The sequence below is a fragment of the Podarcis filfolensis genome, assembly GCF_964270895.1.
Source record: "Podarcis filfolensis genome assembly, chromosome: 5".
Classification (NCBI taxonomy): domain Eukaryota; kingdom Metazoa; phylum Chordata; class Lepidosauria; order Squamata; family Lacertidae; genus Podarcis; species Podarcis filfolensis.
In genome coordinates this window covers 79895896-79915133 of record NC_139608.1, presented here as the reverse complement: position 1 = coordinate 79915133, position 19238 = coordinate 79895896, and the positions used below count along the sequence as shown (strand labels likewise).

The window sequence follows — 19238 nt, the reverse complement described above, 5'->3', positions numbered from 1 at the left end:
ATATCCCCCCACAAAGTTTTTAATAGATATAAATGCCCATGTTGCAGGCTAAGGCACATACAAGTTAAACTTCTATGTCTTTAAAGCTTTGGAGAGCAACTTAACACACTCATGGTAGAAAAATCAATTAAACCTTATATCCCCATCTCAAACTTCTGTTTTTTAAAAAATGGAAGACTCGTTAGTGGAAACCAAACTTATTAACACAGAAAAGTGCTACTAAATCTACTTATAGCAGGATCTACAAATATACTTTTGCATACAAAAAAATATACCAACTTCCCTCCACATTTATTGCCACCTACTCTAGCCTCAGATACAGAGACTTAAAAAGGAAAGGAAAGGGACAGAAAGCCATTGGTGCATTAAAATGTGTCTCAGGAATATTCAGCCATTAGAAGACCTGACCTTTTATCTCTAGAACCACAAGTACCGCGCAACTGACTTTTTTCTATGGGAAAATTAAGCTTGCACACAGGAAAGTGAATGTTTCAATAAATGGAAAGTTAAAGGAAGACTCCAGACAAGCTATTAAAAGAACAAACTTTATTCAAAACATCCAAGTCATACATTAAAAGAGGGAGCTTGTAAAATATGTACAGGATAGCAAGGAAGGAGTTGGGATGCTAATTTGGAACCTGACTTAAAGAGAAAAACTGAGAGTCTGAAGCACTTCCATCAACATTCTGCATTTGTACAGGGTTTGTAGCTGAATAATTCCCCGTTGCAGACCAGGCAGTAAAAGTGCTTGATGCCATGAAGAAGTTACTAGATGATGGTGGAGGCTGCCTCACCATCTCCGCACCGTAATATGGAACTGGGCAGTTGCTCGCCTGGGAAGTCTCATAAAGCCCAGTTCCACAAAAAGCAGCTTGCTGGTAATTAGCAGGGTTCAATTCCAGGGAGCTCTGCTGTTGCGGGGCACACTCTCCTGGTTGCGTGTTGTTGAGAGGTGGCTGCCACAACCCTGCTCCTCCATAGCTTTCAGCATAATGAAAGTTCTGTGGCTGACAATATTGTTCCATATGAATATTTTGGCTGCTTCCTGGACTGCTTCTCGGGCTGCTGTCCAGGCTGCTTCTTGCATGGGTTCTCTCACTGTGGCTATAAGGAGCTGCAGCATGGTTCCCGATCCTTATCTTGGAACCTATCCTCTTTGGTGTTCTGGCCCTTCTGTTTTGAAACCAGATCTGAACAGAAGAAAGGAGAGAACCAAATGCCCATTATTTCCAAACTGGTAGGTCATAATTTCACTTTCAGGTACAACAACCAAGCAAAGATTAGTGTATGACAGTGGGAGAACCTACGCTAATTTGTTTTGTGTTGTGTGAAAGGCATATAAGCATTATGTTCTGTGAATATAGAAGACATTGTTACCATGAATAACAAAAGCTGCAAAAGTGTACAGTTCCACAAGACCCGCTTTATTGAAGTATAACCTGTGGATGTGAGCTTCATCTGTAAGAAATTGTCAAGCGTTTCTTAATGCCAAGTGGATGGCTGCATACAAGACTTAACATCCCTGTGTGCATTTGTGCTGGAAGGCAACACTTTATGCTTGGCAATTGTTTTAAAAATTAATAAACTTAGTAACAGTAATTTTAAATGGCTCACTCAGAAGACCTACCCTTTTTTTGTGCCCTGTTTGGGGTCTTCTGCCTCAGCCTCCCAAGTGTCCTGGGGTTAATGGACTAGGCAGGGAAGTGTATATATATATATTTGTAAATGCCAATTTCTCTGTAGGAGACAACTAAGTACTTGCTCAACTTTTTCCAGAAAAAGCAATGCAGCTTAACTCGTTTTAGTCTCCCCAGTGCAAGCTGTTTATGGCTGCAGTCCTCTGCACATTACCTTGGGAGTTAGTGTTAACTGGATCAGGCTGCAAAGGCAGCCTATAAAACCAGATTTAATGTACTTTTAGCACTAAGCCCATCCATTGCAGAAATTAGATTTCTAAGCTGGGTCTCTGAAGATTTTTTAAAAATGTTTTAAACCCAGAACCCACGATACACCCCTCAAAAAAAAGAACTAAGAAAGGGGAAGTTAGCTCTTGAACAAGGCGCCTTTCGCGATAAGCTGAGAGGCACCCGGGTGAACTAAGGCCTTCGACTACGCAAGGATTATTCTGAGCGTTTCAAATTGTTCCAGTATGTGCGGTTTAGGGAAGTCTTGGGAGCCCCCACCATCCCGATTCTTACGTGCACACGATCTTCTTCGATCCCGATGCACCTCGCCAGCGCCTCCCTGGTCTCGTACCCGGGGTACCGGTTCTCTTCAAAGGACTTTTTTAGGAGCTCGACGTGAGATGGGCTGAAAACAGTCCTTTTTCTCCTTCTTCCTCCGACTTTGGGGTAGCTTCCTCCTGGGAAAAGACAAAGCGGCAAATCTGAAGGAAGCGCTCGGCTTAAACTGAACCGACGCTTGCAGATCTTCCTCCCTGAATTGGTTTTGCTTAACAATGGACACTAATTTTAAATAAACCTCCGGTTGCTCTGAACAAGGCTTGCATGAAAACAAACCAAAGAATTTTAAGTAAGACGTTTACGCTCTTATCTCTATGCCTGCCATCGTTTTCCGTAGCCGATCCTAACCACGATTATTGGGAAATATAATCCCGTTTATGTGAAAGGTTTTTATCAAACAGAAAATGTGTGTGTAAATGCTTCATGCAGTAAAATGCAGTAAATGCTTCATGCTTACAAGTAAAGATGTGCAAACCAATCTTGCGAAATGTTTCCAACCGAAGACATTTGAGCCCCTGTGTAATCCCTCCCCGGCTACCATAAATGGGTCTTTGAAAGCCTTTCCTACATCCTGACCCAGAAACAGAAACAACCTATAAATGAATACCAACCGTCGTTTATGAAACCCTGAATTTATATCAATCATTTGAGCAATTTTTTTATAGACAAGTGAACTAAAAATCTTCTTAACAATCCTCTCTTCTTACCTCGGCCGGTAGTTTTCATCTTGTAAAAAAGCTGCCTCGTTCTCTTCCAACAAAGCTGGTTTTCGCTTGCCAAGTGTCCTTGCTCCTCAAGGCGCGCTCCAGGTTTCTGGAGTTCGGCCCCTTTATAGCCCCTCCTGGCTGCCAATTGGCCGGCGCGTTTTCCTTGGAGAGAAGCGCTCCAATGGGGATGCGGCTTTTGGGGAGGAGCGAGTTTCAAGTTCACTTTTCAAGCGCTGCTTGACCAATCTAGATGGGCTGGAGCGCACCCTTCCCTTAGCCTCAGCCCTTAGCAAAACCTGAAAATAGCCCCATAGGCTTGGAGAATTACTGCTCACAGTTGAAGAGAAGGGAATTGAGAAGACGGGTTGGGGAGCGAGAGAGGAAGACAGAAGTGTGGTTTAGTTTAAAAAAAATATTATTATGAAGCTTTCATTTTACGGACAGAGATGCGCCAAGACTTAGGCATGTTGAAAGGCTTTGCCCAAGAAGCCTAGATGCAGCAAGTACACTCTGAAACCCCCTGCCTTTGGAGATGAAGCAGGCGCCTTCACTGCACCCTTTTCGGCGCCTGCTATAAACTTTGTTTCCTTTCCTTTACCTTTACCTGCAAAAAGTTGCATTGTCTTTTAATCGGTGGTTTAACTTGACTGTAATTGCATTTTGCATGTTTTTCACTTTGACTTTTATCAATAATGTTCATGCTTTCGTAAGCCGCTTAGAGGTTTTCGTTAAGGTTAGGCGGTACAAAATTTTTAGGGAAGAATGTGAGTAACACCATTGCAAATAAAGGGAAGGCAAACTCCTCTTGCCAAGAAGTCAGTAGGTCTTTTATTAAAGATTTTCTTGTTTTACAGAAGTATGTGTAATGTCTCTCGTATTTTTTACATGTAACATTTTTACAAATCCGTTTCATTTGTTGAGACATTAGGGGGAGAAAAAAGGGATGGAGGGTGGGGATATGGGTGGGTGTGGGTGGCGATATTTCTATTATGCTTAATTTATGTAGGGTTTGGCGTCAGCGTTGCTTGTGCTGTTCACTTGTATTCCTAACGGGCTTTCCGTTTCCTCGGCTTGCTTCAAACGTTGCTGGTGCTTCCTTTCTTTTTCACTTCACCTATTTCTCTTTCTGTCTTTCTATCCCCACAACTTTCACGTGGCATATTCCTCTGCCTTTCAGGGACTTGCGGCGTCCAAATAGCCTGCCGCTCCACCCTACACCCGCGGCAAAATAGTTGCCTCCGATCCTCAAAGGAACTGAAAACCTTCTGCAACCTTCCAGCTCATACAATGAATGTTCCCAGTCCCTGGCAGTTTGTTAATCAATAATGGTTCTCTGATGGTACATTCTTTGTTATTTTTGCATAAGATAATTAACACAAGGGACCCTCCCTAAGTGTACCTATAAACCCTAATCATAGGTATGCTGACTCAGAATCGGCAAGGAAACTTTTTTTCGAGTAAGAACTACATTTTTTACGACGGAAAAAAAGGCTTCCGTGAAGGTTGGGGGCGTTACAGAAAGATGTGGAAACCTCAGCAAACATATGAGTACTGTCTCAGGAAAGATTATCCCTGAACAAAAGAGGGCTCACACTGGGAGTGGGAGAGACACAATGAAATGTCTCTAATTTCTGCCATCATCATTGCTTAGAAACTCGGTATACTTCTGCAGAAGGCAGAAGGATTCGCGGAGTATATAACATGAATCGTCTGTAACATTAAAATCTAAAGATTGCGGCATGTATTAGCTGTGAAGTAGCCTTTTATTGTTGATTCATCAACCTTGGAATCCAAGTATGTCTGTTTATGATGGTATGTGAAGTGGATTTCAGACCATTTATACTTGATAGTAAATATTTCCAGACAATTTGGCCTTGGCTAGGGACATTAATATTCCATTCTTGAGAATAGTACTTCTATCTCACTTTACAGTCCTGTCAGGCTCCCACAATAAATAAATATAAAGCTCACAATAAAGCTGATATCCAAGTCACGTCATCCTCAGTATTAGTTTCATATCTCAAAAAGGGACAAATAGATTGTCTTCCCAAGAGGGTTACCAAAACGGGGACTGGGGGTGCAATGGTGCTCTTGAGGACTTCCACTGGCTCCCCAAAAACATCTGAGACACATCTCCCCTGCTCACTGCCCTCTTCCTCAGCAACTGGGAAACTTTATCGGATAGAGTAGACCTTCGTTCACGAAAGCATATGCCACAATAAATTTGGTAGCCTTTGAGGTGTCAAAACACTGTTTGCGCTGTTAATTCAATAAGTATTTCCGAGCAGAAACTAGACCTCCTGGTCCACGTGTTTCAGTAGCCATGAAGTTTAACTGTTCATTAAAACAACCACCAGCACAGCGCTAATCTCACATTGACATTGCTACTGTTCATATTAGGAAGTTGCTTTGTGGTACATTGTGCTTGGAAAGTTGCCAAGTTACAATTTATGTGGTGAAACATTGTGATCTTTGAACCTTGGAGGAGAAAGGGACCTAATGTATAAACGAGCTACGTAGTAATATGTTGCAACGCAGCTATGTCTTTGATACCTAAACTTGGTTTGCTGGTTTTCCTTTCCTCGTCCTCCTACAAATAAACCCAATTCAATGTTCTGGGTTGCTATGTTCTTATGGTTTTTATTTACTGAATTTATACTCGGAGCCTTGATCAGCAGTACACACTTTTAAAAGCTTTTAAAAGTGTAGTTTAGTGGGAGAGAAATTTTTCTCTATCCACTTTCTCCATGCAATGCAAAATTTTATAAATTTCTGTCATGCCACATCTTATTCAATTTTTCTCTAAACCAAAAAGTCCCCAATGCTCCAACCTTTCCTCATTGTTCCATCCACTTGATCACTCTGCCGGCCCTTTTCTGAATTATCTGAACTGGAGATCTGTGATAACGCATCACATGCGTGTATGCATAGGGTGGGATGGGGGACGCAACTAATCCTTTTCCCACTCCCCCACTCCAGTCCTAATTGCTTCTAAATTGCTGTTTCCTTTGCATGGCAGTGGTGGGAAGAAGATGGGAAGAACGCTGGCTGTTTTGCAGTAGATCACAAAGGATTGCTGACCTCCCCTCCCCGTGTTTATAAATACAGTAACTGGAAAATATTCCCCCTCCCCCTCTACATTATACTGCTGAGATGAAGAATACTTGAGTTAACCGGGAACGGATTTACGTGTGGAAAGCCTTTCAGCTCCCATTAATTCTGATTCTCAAAACAAGTTCCTGGGCTCATAATTCTTGTGTTCTAAGTGTATGGCTTTTGTACTAAGCTCTTTATTGCTGGATCCTAGGTTCTAGTTACAGTGAGGGAAGCAAATCTCTTGCTGCATGGTGCCTGTGACCTCCAACCCCCTTATTGGGCAAATATTAGTTCTGAGTGGGCAACTTGGATGGGTAAAATAGCATGGTATTTACATCTCTTCCCCAGCACCACAAATAGTTCTGAATCTCTACTCCCCTCACCTCCCCTCGTTTCTGTTCAAACCCAACAGCAGATGACTATTACAGTTCTCCCAACATCAGTCCCAAGCAGTGACAGACCTACATTTTAGGGGCCCTGTAGCTTGAGCTGTTCTGGGGGCCCCTTCACAACTAGCAATGAGTTCTGGGTAACCACTGTTGTCTTCTTCAACAGATCACCACATTTAAAAAATCAGATTTTGATTAGAATTTCTGTTCTGGATTGTCTCACGTGTCAAAGACACTGGTGTGAATAAAAATGTGTAGGCATGTGGACTAAATCCCTCTGAGATTAGGTGCCCAGAATCTTAAAATTCATAGGTGTCCTAGGAGATCTGCCCCTGATTCCAAGCTGCTCTCTGTTTAACATAGGCAAAATACCGGAATCTAGATGCTAGAACAGCTCTGGAGAGAGAGATAAATGTAATACAATAGATAAAAGGCAAGATTAAAACAACACCCAATTGAGATCAAAAAGCTAAGATTGGAGGATAAAACCTGCAATAAGGACAACTAGCTGCAACTAGATCTAAATGTCTTCACCTGACACATACAAAAACATCAAAGTGATGCCAGGCAAGCCTCTCTGGGAGTGGAAGGTGCGGGATTTATTTCCCCACATCCATATCTCTGAATGAGGGAAAGAGTTGAGTGGTGGTGAAGAGAGGGCATCATTACGCAGCAGAGACTGCTAAATAAGAGGGAGTCACCTTTTCTTTCAGTTGTTTTGCTGAACTGAGTCAGCATCATTACGCAGGAGAGACTGCTAAATCTTAGTGAAAGGAAAGGTACTAGGTGGTGTGTCATCTGGTGTGGATGAGGAAAGACTGCAGCGTTATCGGCTGCCCTGGGTGGTATGTACACATAAAAAACACTCTGCAAATGTTTTTTAAAAAAAATTTTTGAAAAATATATTGAATTTCCCATAGCTCACCACAAAAAATGTAGTTCTTACTCGAAAAAACGTTTCCTTGCCGATTCTGAGTCTGCATACTTAGGATTAGGGTTTATAGGTACACCTAGAGAGGGTCCTTTGTGTTAATTATCTTATGCAAAAATAACAAAGAATGTACCAACGGGGAAACATTCTTGATTAACAAACTGCCAGGGACTGGGAACATTCATTGTATGAGCTGGAAGGTTGCAGAAGGTTTTCAGTTCCTTTGAGGATCGGAGGCAACTATCTTGCCCCGGGTGTAGGGTGGAGCGGCAGGCTATTTGGACGCCGCAAGTCCCTGAAAGGCAGAGGAATATGCCACGTGAAAGTTGTGGGGATAGAAAGACAGAAAGAGAAATAGGTGAAGTGAAAAAGAAAGGAAGCACCAGCAACGTGTGAAGCAAGCCTAGGAAACGGAAAGCTCGCTTTCCCTCAGAATGCAACCCCGTTGCAGTTACAAGCGATAGTGCCTTGAGACTGTAGATTCAGGATTTGGTTGCGACGTCTGTCCGGGGCTGAATACTCCGAGAATCTAACATGAACCGCTTGGGCTTGAAAGACCTACTGACTTCTTGGCAAGAGCAGTTTGCCTCCCCTTTATTTGCAATGGTGTTACTCACATTCTTCCCTTAATGTTTTGCATCGCCTAACCTTAACGAAAACCTCTAAGCGGCTTACGAAAGTATGAACATTATCGATAAAAGTCAAAGTGAAAAACATGCAAAATGCAATTACAGTTAAGCTAAAACCACCGATTAAAAGGCATAGCAACTTTTTGCAGGTAAAGGTAAAGGAAAGGAAACAAAGTTTATAGCAGGCGCCGAAAAGGGTGCAGTGAAGGCGCCTGCTTCATCTCCAAAGGCAGGGGGTTTCAGAGTGTACTTGCTGCATCTAGGCTTCTTGGGCAAAGCCTTTCAACATGCCTAAGTCTTGGCGCATCTCTGTAAAATGAAAGCTTCATAATAATATTTTTTTAAACTAAACCACAGTTCTGTCTGGCTCTCTCGCTCCCCAACCCGTCTTCTCAATTCCCTTCTCTTCAACTGTGAGCAGTAATTCTCCAAGCCTATGGGGCTATTTTCAGGTTTTGCTAAGGGCTGAGGCTAAGGGAAGGGTGCGCTCCAGCCCATCTAGATTGGTCAAGCAGCGCTTGAAAAGTGAACTTGAAACTCGCTCCTCCCCAAAAGCTGCATCCCCATTGGAGCGCTTCTCTCCAAGGAAAACGCGCCGGCCAATTGGCAGCCAGGAGGGGCTATAAAGGGGCCGAACTCCAGAAACCTGGAGCGCGCCTTGAGGAGCAAGGGCAATTTTGGAAGCGAAAAGCAGCTTTGTTGGAAGAGAGCGAGACAGCGATTTTGCAAGATGAAAACTACCACCAGCCGAGGTAAGAAGAGAGGATTATTAAGAAGATTTTTAGTTCACTTGTCTATAAAAAAATTGCTCAAATGATTGATATAAATTCAGGGTTTCATAAACGACGGTTGGTATTCATTTATAGGTTGTTTCTGTTTCTGGGTCAGGATGTAGGAAAGGCTTTCAAAGACCCATTTGTGGTAGCCGGGGAGGGATTACACAGGGGCTCAAATGTCTTCGGTTGGAAACATTTCGCAAGATTGGTTTGCACATCTTTACTTGTAAGCATGAAGCATTTACTGCATTTTACTGCATGAAGCATTTACACACACATTTTCTGTTTGATAAAAACCTTTCACATAAACGGGATTAAATTTCCCAATAATCGTGGTTAGGATCGGCTACGGAAAACGATGGCAGGCATAGAAATAAGAGCGTAAACTTCTTACTTAAAATTCTTTGGTTTGTTTTCATGCAAGCCTTGTTCAGAGCAACCGGAGGTTTACTTAAAATTAGTGTCCATTGTTAAGCAAAACCAATTCAGGGAGGAAGATCTGCAAGCGTCGGTTCAGTTTAAGCCGAGCGCTTCCTTCAGATTTGCCGCTTTGTCTTTTCCCAGGAGGAAGCTACCCCAAAGTCGGAGGAGGAAGGAGAAAAAGGACTGTTTTCAGCCCATCTCACGTCGAGCTCCTAAAAAAGTCCTTTGAAGAGAACCGGTACCCCGGGTACGAGACCAGGGAGGCGCTGGCGAGGTGCATCGGGATCGAAGAAGATCGTGTGCACGTAAGAATCGGGATGGTGGGGGCTCCCAAGACTTCCCTAAACCGCACATACTGGAACAATTTGAAACGCTCAGAATAATCCTTGCGTAGTCGAAGGCCTTAGTTCACCCGGGTGCCTCTCAGCTTATCAAGAAAGGCGCCTTCTTCAAGAGCTAACTTCCTCTTTCTTGGTTCTTTCTTTTTGGGGGGGTGTATCGTGGGTTCTGGGTTTAAATCATTTTTAAAAAATCTTCAGAGACCCAACTTAGAAATCTAATTTCTGCAATGGATGGGCTTAGTGCTAAAAGTACATTAATTCTGGTTCTATAGGCTGCCTTTGCAGCCTGATCCAGTTAACACTAACTCCCAAGGTAATGTCAGTGGCGTAGCGTGGGGGGTGCGGGGGGGGCAGGCCTCACCGGGCGCAACATCTGGGGGTTAGTGTTAGGGGGCGGAAATCCACGGGTCAGGGGGCGCAAATCCACGGGTTAGGGGGCGCAAATCACTTGCCTTGCCCCGGGTGCTGACAACCCACGCTACACCACTGGGTAATGTGCAGAGGACTGCAGCCATAAGCAGCTTGCACTGGGGAGACTAAAACGAGTTCAGCTGCATTGCTTTTCTGGAAAAAGTTGAGCAAGTACTAAGTTCTCTCCTACAGAGAAATTGGCATTTACAAATATATATATAAACACTTCCCTGCCTAGTCCATTAACCCCAGGAAACTTGGGAGGCTGAGGCAGAAGACCCCAAACAGGGCACAAAAAAAGGGTAGGTCTTCTGAGTGAGCCATTTAAAATTACTGTTACTAAGTTTATTGAATCTTTAAAACAATTGCCAGGCATAAAGTTTTGCATTCCAGCACAAATGCACACAGAGATGTTAAGTCTTGCATGCAGCCATCCACTTGGCATTAAGAAACGCTTGACAATTTCTTACAGATGAAGCTCACATCCACAGGTTATACTTCAATAAAGCGGGTCTTGTGGAACTGTACACTTGTGCAGCTTTTAAAGGTGGCTTTTTCTGATACTGCAGAACAAAATACAGCCAAATAGCAGTATTTAGTCATTCCAACTTAGAAGCTTTATATTTAACAGTAACTGGAGATTATGTACATGGGATATATGAATGTGGAGCTGAAGAGAGTAGAAAAATGCTGCAGAGAACTAAAGAGAAAGCCCAGAGGAATAAGCATAACTTATTAAATGTAATTCTCTCTGTTGGATCAAAAAGACATATTCATGGTAACAATGTCTTCTTTATTGGTTCTCTCCTTTCTTCTGTTCAGGTCTGGTTTCAAAACAGAAGGGCCAGAACACCAAAGAGGATAGGTTCCAAGATAAGGATCGGGAACCATGCTGCAGCTCCTTATAGCCACAGTGAAAGAACCTGTCCAAGAAAAAGCCTGGACAGCAGCCCGAGAAGCAATCCAGGAAGCAGCCAAAATATTCACACAGAACAATATTATCAGCCACAGAACTTTCATTATGCTGAAAGCTATGGAGGAGCATATTACGGTGCGGAGATGGTGAGGCAGCCTCCAACATCAGCTGGGAACATCTTCATGGCATCAAGCACTTATACTCCCTGGTCTGCAACAGGGAATTATTCAGCTACAAATCCTGTACAAATGCAGAACGTTGATGGAAGTGTTTCGGACTCTCAGTTTTTCTCTTTAAGTCAGGTTCCAGATTAGCATCCCAACTCCCCAACTCCTTCCTTGCTATCCTGTACATATTTTACAAGCTCCCTCTTTTAATGTATGACTTCAATGTTTTGAATAAAGTTTGTTCTTTTAATAGCTTGTCTGGAGTCTTCCTTTAACTTTCAATTTACTGAAACATTCACTTTCCTGTGTGCAAGCATATAAACATGAGCTTAATCTTCCCATAGAAAAAAGTCAGTTGCGCGGTACATGTGGTTCTAGAGATAAAAGGTCAGGTCTTCTAATGGCTGAATATTCCTGAGACACATTTTAATGCACCAATGGCTTTCTGTCCCTTTCCTTTTTAAGTCTCTGTATCTGAGGCTAGAGTAGGTGGCAATAAATGTGGTGGGAAGTTGCTGTATTTTCATTGTATGCAAAAGTATATTTGTAGATGCTGGTATAAGTAGATTTAGTAACACTTTGCTGTGTTAATAAGTTTGGTTTCCATTAATGAGTCTTCCATTTTTAAAAAAACAGAAGTTTGAGATGGGGATATAAGGTTTAATTGGTTTTTCCACCATGAGTGTGTTAAGTTGCTCTCCAAAGCTTTAAAGCCATACAAGTTTAACTTGAATGTGCCTTAGCCTGCAACATGGGCATTTATATCTATTAAAAACTTTGTGTGGGGATATTTTGAACACTTTATTTCATTTTCTTGCTCTTAATTCCATCACCCCAAGGTTTGTGCTCTACTGCCTTCAATGAAGCTTTATAGGAGAGTTGCCTGTGAACTAGATTGTGCCCAATACAGTGTGCCTTCTGTGCCGTTGAGCCTTGATTTAACGAGGTTTAATAATAATAAAATAAGTCAATTTTAGATTCTAAATTGGACCCTCTTAGGACAACTAATTTAGAAGTAAGTCCCACTGAACTTACTAATATACAACCAAATCAACAACAGCTGCAACATGCTCCCCGCCCGCCGCCCAGCAAAAACCCTGAAACAACTGAGCCTAAGTGTATAAATCTAGCAAAGCCTAAGACATCTCCAAATGGTTGTTTCAGGGTTTTTCACAAATAATGCTACATTATTGGCATATCATTATGTTCCCTCTTCATTCAATTATATATTCAGATCTTAATGGTTCTGCTAATGGGTCAGTGGAAAGTGTGAACAGCAGTGGGGATAGAGGACATCTCTGTTGAGTACCTCTACATAATCTGCGTGAGTCTGAATTTACTCCATTCACTGAGATATAGGCTTTGGGCTTGGAATATATGACAAATCCATGTCATAAAACCTCACCTGCCCAGTCCACTATATTTCTCAACACTGCACTATGAAATTTAATGGGGCTGGGTGCTATATTTGGCAGATCAAACTGAATCTAGTGGATTTGTCCTACCCTGCCCTGCCCCTTTAGTCCTACCCTGATATAGGACCAGATCTGGGTTGGGTGTGACCTAGGTTGGGATAGGGCTGATCTGGGTCCACATATTAGTGTGTGTGTGTATGTGCGCAAGCACAGCCCTGGAATTACACAAGATGTGATTATGGCTGCCAACCTAGATGGCTTTCTCAAGAGATTAGGCAAATTCATGAATGCTAAGACTATCTGTGGCTACTAATCGTTATGGATATATGCTATCAGAGGCATATCAATTGCTGGGAAAGAACAGGGCGAAAGGGTACTCACCTGACCTGTGTCCTGCTTTTGGTATTGCATAGTGATATGGTTGGCTACTGTGTGGAGCAGAATGCTTGGGAAACCTGGCATTTCTTGGAAAACCTGGCATTCTCCTAAACAGACCTCATGTACAGAAAGGTGGTCACATATGCACAAATTAGATGTGATACAAGAGATCTGTGAATAAAATAGCTACAAGTAGTTCTTTAGTTGCCAACCGACCAGATCTTCTTCCAGAATCATTTGCAGTTAAAAAAATAAAGACAAGCATTTAATGTGCATGCAATTAAAAAACAAACAAACCATATCCTTGCCTTCAAAAGATGAACTCAGTATATACTGATTCTGTATGTCCCTCATCCCTAAAAAAAACAAAAAAAGCTGCTTTCTCTCTTGGAGATGACACGTACTCTATCCATTGTAAATAAGCTCAATTAAAAGCAAAAGTAGCCATGCTGGCCCATTAGAAAACAACAACAACAGCAACTCCACAATCCACAGTAGGGTAATGTGTTTCACAAAGCAGGGGGTGAGGGAGATCAGAGTTTCTTTCTTATTTAAGCACAAAAAGATGTTGTAATCATGACCTGCAAGATAAAGACCACAGGCTGAGATGCCATTCATTTGAGGCAGTAGAATCTAGCACAAAAGTTAGTACCCATTTCACAATGGCTTTTTCAGATCACCATTTCAATCTGTAAGCAATCATTGTAAAATTGGTGCAGGGCGAATCTTTTCAATTCTGCAAAACCAACAGAAGAGTCTTGTAGCACCTGAAAGATTAAAAAAATTATTATGACACACACAATATAATTCACTTCATTGGATGCATAAAGTATTATCCTGAGTTGCAGGGACAGAATTGGTGGGGAGCTTGTAAAAAGATACCAGAGGGAAACTAAATGCTGAATTATACAGTTGAGGATTGTGACATTTTAAACTGCAATGATGCACCAAAAACAGTTGATAACACAGACATCCTTGCACTGGTAAGTCAGTTTTTAGCACATCCAGTGTGGTTTTAAAAAACGGAAACCCAGCACCTATTGTATTGATTCCATCTGCAAATAATAGCACTGGTGCATTGTAATACAATGGTCTCATGGTCTGAGGTCACTTCATTCAGTAATGAACACCTTAAGGTCAGTGACAGAGCATCCTGAGAAGCTGAAATGTTCCCTCTTTGGCTTTTCTATACTGCCATTTCAGATTTGTGCTCATTCATTCTTTTGCATAGACCAGCTAGAAGGTCATTGCATAGACCAGCTCGAAGGCAACTGATGGCATATATTACTTTGGAAGATGATCAGGTGAATAAGCCCCTCATGTTGTATTGACATTATTAGCTCCTGTAATAATTATGTTAAACTAGATATGGGAAAAGAGTTGGTACCTGGCTCTGCCACAGCGTCTGGTCCCTCTTGTCCACAATCCTGTTATATGGCCTGTTACTCATAAAGAGGTGTTTTTAGGTTAATGGGCTGTCTGAAATAAAGTACAGCCTGCCACCCAAGGTCTGTGAGAGGAAAGTGTCACCAATGCATCTCAGATAGAAGAGAGGCTTTCAGTTCTGTAGTCTCTCTTGTTTTATAACAGATTGAACTAAGTAGGTAATTGACCTGATGTGATCAATCCTCTCCTCTGAATCCTCTGAACAGGTTAACCAAAACTGGATGATTACCAAAGTCTTAGAGCTGTTTGGAGAGTATCAGAAAAGGATAAAATACAATGGAATAAAATAGATAGGCATTCACAGCCGCAACTGCAAGGAAAACTTATTTTTTATTTCATTTTTTAAATTAAGCCTACGATCCTGAACACACTATAGAGTAAGTCCCATTTAATTCAGTGGATTTTATTTCTGTCACATACGTATTTAGTCTATGAGAAGGTGACGGTACACAGGGTTGTTTTTTAAACCATATAGTGAGAAAATCCCCTTATAAAATATGGGAGAAAATATAAAGAAATACTAGAACCAAAGACCCCCTGGTGGACCTCACCAACAGAAGCCATGGCAGTAAAAAATAAAAATATGAAAGGAGACTGGCCAACGTATAGAATGATATTAGAAGAAAACAATAACAAATTGACGCTGAAGAAGTTTGAAGAAATAAGGTTGTACCTGATGGATTAGTTACAATATTTTCAATTAAATGAAAGATTAAGTATAGATTAAAAAAAGGATTTGAAAATAAGATATCAGATTTGGAAAAAGAACTAATCCAATCCAAAGGAAAATATATTTCAAAAATGTACAATCTATATCTTGAGTGGGAGGTAAAAGAAAGGGGTGATGGTGCGTTGGGCCCAAGAACTTGGATATAATATTCACATGAACCAGTGGGAGAAATTATGGAAGGTGGACATGAAGTTTACAGTGCGCTATAATCTTAGAGAAAACATCATGAAAATGATGTACAGATGGCACCTTACCCCGACCAAGTTGTATTAAAATAGATCAGAAGTGTGCTGGAGATGCAAAAAGGGTAAAGGTTCGTATATGCATATGTGGTGGGAATGTAAGAGTATAAGAGTTTTGGGACATCATATATACAGTAATGAATTAAAAAAGATACTAAAATTCCCATTTACAAAGAGACCAGACCAGAAGCCTTCTTTTTAGGAATAATGTCAACAGAAATTTTAAAAAATAGCAGACCACTCTTCATGTATGCAACAACAGCAGCCATGATCCTGGTGGCGAAGAATTGGAAAAGTGAAAAGACCCCCCCACAAAAACTGAATGGCAGGTTAAAATGATACAATACTTCTAATTGTCAAGGATGACAGTGAGAGTTAGAGGATACCCGATGCAGAAGATCAATAAGGAATGGATAGTATTTAAAGAATATTTAAAAACCTATTGTGATAACAAAAACCTGCTGGCAGATCTTGAGTGACTCTTGTAATATAAAGGTGTAAACAATAGAACTTCTTTGATAAGATTTTGGAAAAGAGAACAACAATAAGGCACTGTGTGATAAATAACAAAATGAGAAATAGTACAATGAGAATAATCGGAATTATATTTTAATTACTTTAATTTTTTATCTTTACATTTTTCTTTATTTTCCTTTTTCCTCTTTCTTTGAAAAGTAGTTGTAGATGTAGTGTGTGGTGTAAATATTGTATTGTTGTGTGCTGTTATGTAAGTTAATGTTGATTGTTTAATAGTTAATAATAATCATAATCATAAGGATTACACTGTAAATTTTAATGATAGGGTTGTCACCTGTTGATGATTCTTATGGGTTGCTCATATTTTGAGACCACAAGGAAATAATATTACAGAGTTCGTTGTTTGTTTGGTTTATTATTCTTGTTGCGTCCCAACAGTCTTCAATTAGTGTGTCTTCATAGTTTTCCAAACTATGCATTTAATGGAGGAAATGGTTTCTGATGGTAGGGTCTTTTTAAACTACCCATTTGTTGTTTGTAGAAAAACAATAGGATTCTAGCATTGTAGGGGCTTGGAAGAGATGACCCTCATGGTACCTTCCAACTTCTACGATTCTATAATACCGGCATTATTTCGGCAGACCTACTTTGAAAGGAAAATTGCTGTGAAGAATATCATGGTGTTATGACCATTAATCAATGATTACCTTTGTTTCTTATTTAAAACAGCTATGACTCAGGAAGTCCATGGTTCAATTCTAACGTCTGCTAAAAGCTCACTAATGTGAGAATCCTATGCACATACTGCTCTCAGAGTAAACCCCATAAGACACAGGCTATGTAGACATTAGTGGATTAAAACACATTGAGGTCATGCCCCCCTGCTGTGTTTCACATCATTTTAGCACAATGCTGTACATACCAGATAAAGAGTTTAGGTCTGATGTCTGATGTGAATTACCTGTTTAGTTTCCCCTTGCCTGCAACTCCTATCCACAAAGCTGTCATCTGCAACAACTGTCTCAAATGCACACACCTCCTCTTAACTGAAAAGTGAATGTAGATTATGTTTTTGACATGGTGGGAAACTGGTTTCAGGGCAAATGTATCAAACAGCAGCATTTCTCAATAAACTTTGGAATAGATATGGATTGTGGGAAGTGTCATGCGTACACGCTCTGGAGCCACAGTCAATGGTAATGTGTACACAGCCAAAGATAAGTCTGGGATGTAAGCTGTAGGTGGCCTTGAGCAAGACCCCCTGCCCCCCTGACCTTTGCAGCTGAGATAATGCTGATCTATCTTACAGGGTCGTTTAAGGATTACAGAAAGGTATTTTTGCTCAAATGCATTAAATCAGAATCTTCATAATCGTAACTTGATCATAATCAGCCTCCTGATGTGACTCCTTGGCGTGCCCACAACTTGTCAAGGTTAAAAAGTGATAACTTTACATTTTAGAAAAGCTTGTGCATCAGATTTTAAAACAAAAACCAACTTCTTATAATCACAACAGTAGAAGTTGGCCTTCTCCCAAGCTGGTCCCGTCAGATGGACTACAACAGGTTTGTTGGCTGTGGCTGATGTGAGCTGCAGTCCAAAACATCTGGAAGGCACCAGCTTGGGAAAGCCTGAGACGAGTAGTGACTGCCAACAGAAAGTTGTGGTGTTCCTGTTCAGGGCTCCAGTGAGCCTTAATTAGGAATCACATAGTGGTCTATGTCTACATAGCCTGTGTCTTATGGGGTTTACTCTGAGAGCAGTATGTGCATAGGATTCTCACATAGGAGTACAGGGTGGCAGGGTGCACCTTTACCCTCCACTCTTTGAAATTACTATTATTATTTGTTGCATTTATATTCCCACAAGTGTCAGTTCCTAGTTTTTAAGGCTTTACTGCCCTGCGGCTCCAGCCAATGCACTTTGCCATAGTTGAAGGACGCTGTTGCAGGATCCCCTATGAGCAGAGAGCTTGCTCACGGGGATGTGGTGTGTCTGAGGGTTTATCCCTGTACAATGCCGGCTCACCCATGAGGTGAGGATTTACGGGGGGGGGGGAGGTGCCATTTTGGGGTCCGCCTCAGGTGCCAAAATGTCTTGGGCTGACCCCACCCCACTCCTTGCCGGTTTGCCCAATCTATTCAAGGACTCCAGCAGCCTTATTCAATTATTTAAAACTCCCAGCAGGGAGATCGATTGGGTATTCCATTAACTTTTTATTATGGGACAGCCCTCCCCTCTGAAAAATTGGCCTGTTTTGCCAAAGAGGAGCAACTTTGAGGAGAAATGACTGTGGAGACGGCAAGTTACATTCTCCAGGGAAGCAAACTCTCCATCTGACAGAACGTCTGGTTTCAATGATTATTTTATCCTCGTAATGTATTTTATTCCGCCTTGATTTTCTCTTCTGCGTTTTATCTTTTGTAATGGCTTTGGGCTGACAAAATTAATAAGTGATGAATAACAACAACAACAATATAGTCTTTTGTCCCTGTTCTGACAGGGGAAAGCGGTGCTGGAAGGGGTGTCACCCTCTGGGCCGGATTTAGGTTTGATGAGGCCCTAAGCTACTGAAGGAAATGGGGCTCTTTATATGTCCAGCTCTCCTTTGTCAATAACAAACTGTCGCTGTTTTTTGTGTTGAATATATGCTATATGGTAATTTATGGACCTAATAGGAATCTAAAGCCATTTGAACATAACAAAATATACAGAATGTAGGCACCCCATATATATTGTTGTTGTTGTTTAGTCGTTTAGTCGTGTCCGATTCTTCGTGACACCATGGACCAGAACACGCCAGGCACTCCTGTCTTCCACTGCCTCCCACAGTTTGGTCAAACTCATGCTGGTAGCTTCGAGAACACTGTCCAACCATCTCGTCCTCTGTCGTCCCCTTCTCCTTGTGCCCTCCATCTTTCCCAACATCAGGGTCTTTCCAGGGAGTCTTCTCTTCTCATGAGGTAGCCAAAGTATTGGAGTCTCAGTTTCAGGATCTGTCCTTCCAGTGAGCACTCAGGGCTGATTTCCTTAAGAATGGATAGGTCTGATCTTCTTGCAGTCCATGGGACTCTCAAGAGTCTCCTCCAGCACCATAATTCAAAAGCATCAATTCTTCGGCGATCAGCCTTCTTTATGGTCCACCTCTCACTTCCATACATCACTACTGGGAAAACCATGGCTTTAACTATACAGACCTTTGTTGGCAAGGTGATGTCTCTGCTTTTTAAGATGCTGTCTAGGTTTGTCATATATATATATATATATATATATATATATATATATAGGACCCTAAATATAGAAATGAGCAAACCAGGGATATTTTAGGGAGCAGGCTAGCAGGCGGGGCCCATTACTTACACAACACAAAACACTGTTGCTGTATGTAAGTTTATTTTTATTTTATCTGTTTTTTATCTTATATTTTCGAAATGTACAACAAGTTTTTTTCCCTTTAATTTTTTGGGGGGCCCGCAAGAAAGTGGAGCCCTAAGCTATATAGTAACTTGTTTAGCTTAAAC

The 19238-nt window shown here is 41.4% G+C and overlaps 2 protein-coding genes across 3 annotated transcripts; one reads left to right on the top strand and one right to left on the bottom strand.

Moving 5' to 3' along the window:
• Positions 1–531: 531 nt before the first annotated feature.
• On the bottom strand, positions 532–14310 carry LOC310762953 (uncharacterized protein). 2 transcript variants are annotated; one of them, XM_083614841.1, is made up of 5 exons: positions 14210–14310; positions 13120–13589; positions 12826–12939; positions 2199–2362; positions 532–1190 (listed from the first exon to the last, which is right to left on the bottom strand). In XM_083614841.1, exons 3-5 carry the CDS (start codon positions 12923–12925, stop codon positions 627–629), a joined length of 828 nt encoding a protein of 275 aa, XP_083470967.1. In that variant the 5' UTR covers positions 12926–12939; positions 13120–13589; positions 14210–14310; the 3' UTR covers positions 532–626. The 2 variants fall into 2 exon arrangements, with proteins under 2 accessions (XP_083470967.1, XP_083470968.1); XM_083614842.1 differs by lacking the exons at positions 12826–12939; positions 13120–13589; positions 14210–14310 and adding an exon at positions 2951–3568.
• On the top strand, positions 7996–11176 carry LOC310763261 (uncharacterized protein; the record flags this gene model as incomplete). The annotated part of the gene is made up of 3 exons (XM_083615144.1): positions 7996–8747; positions 9336–9499; positions 10769–11176. The coding sequence occupies exons 1-3, from the start codon at positions 8726–8728 to the stop codon at positions 11174–11176; spliced, it is 594 nt and encodes a 197-aa protein (XP_083471270.1). The 5' UTR covers positions 7996–8725.
• Positions 14311–19238: the final 4928 nt, after the last annotated feature.

Bases quoted from the DNA above. Each gene is read 5' to 3' on its own strand.
- LOC310762953 (XM_083614841.1), bottom strand. From the start codon at position 12,925: ATGCCAGGTTTTCCAAGAAATGCCAGGTTTCCCAAGCATTCTGCTCCA. The intron at 2,363-12,825 runs GTGAGTACCCTT...GTCTTTTCCCAG, and splicing joins AAAAGCAGGACACAGGTCAG to GAGGAAGCTACCCCAAAGTC. The intron at 1,191-2,198 runs GTAAGAATCGGG...TCTTCTGTTCAG, and splicing joins TCGAAGAAGATCGTGTGCAC to ATCTGGTTTCAAAACAGAAG.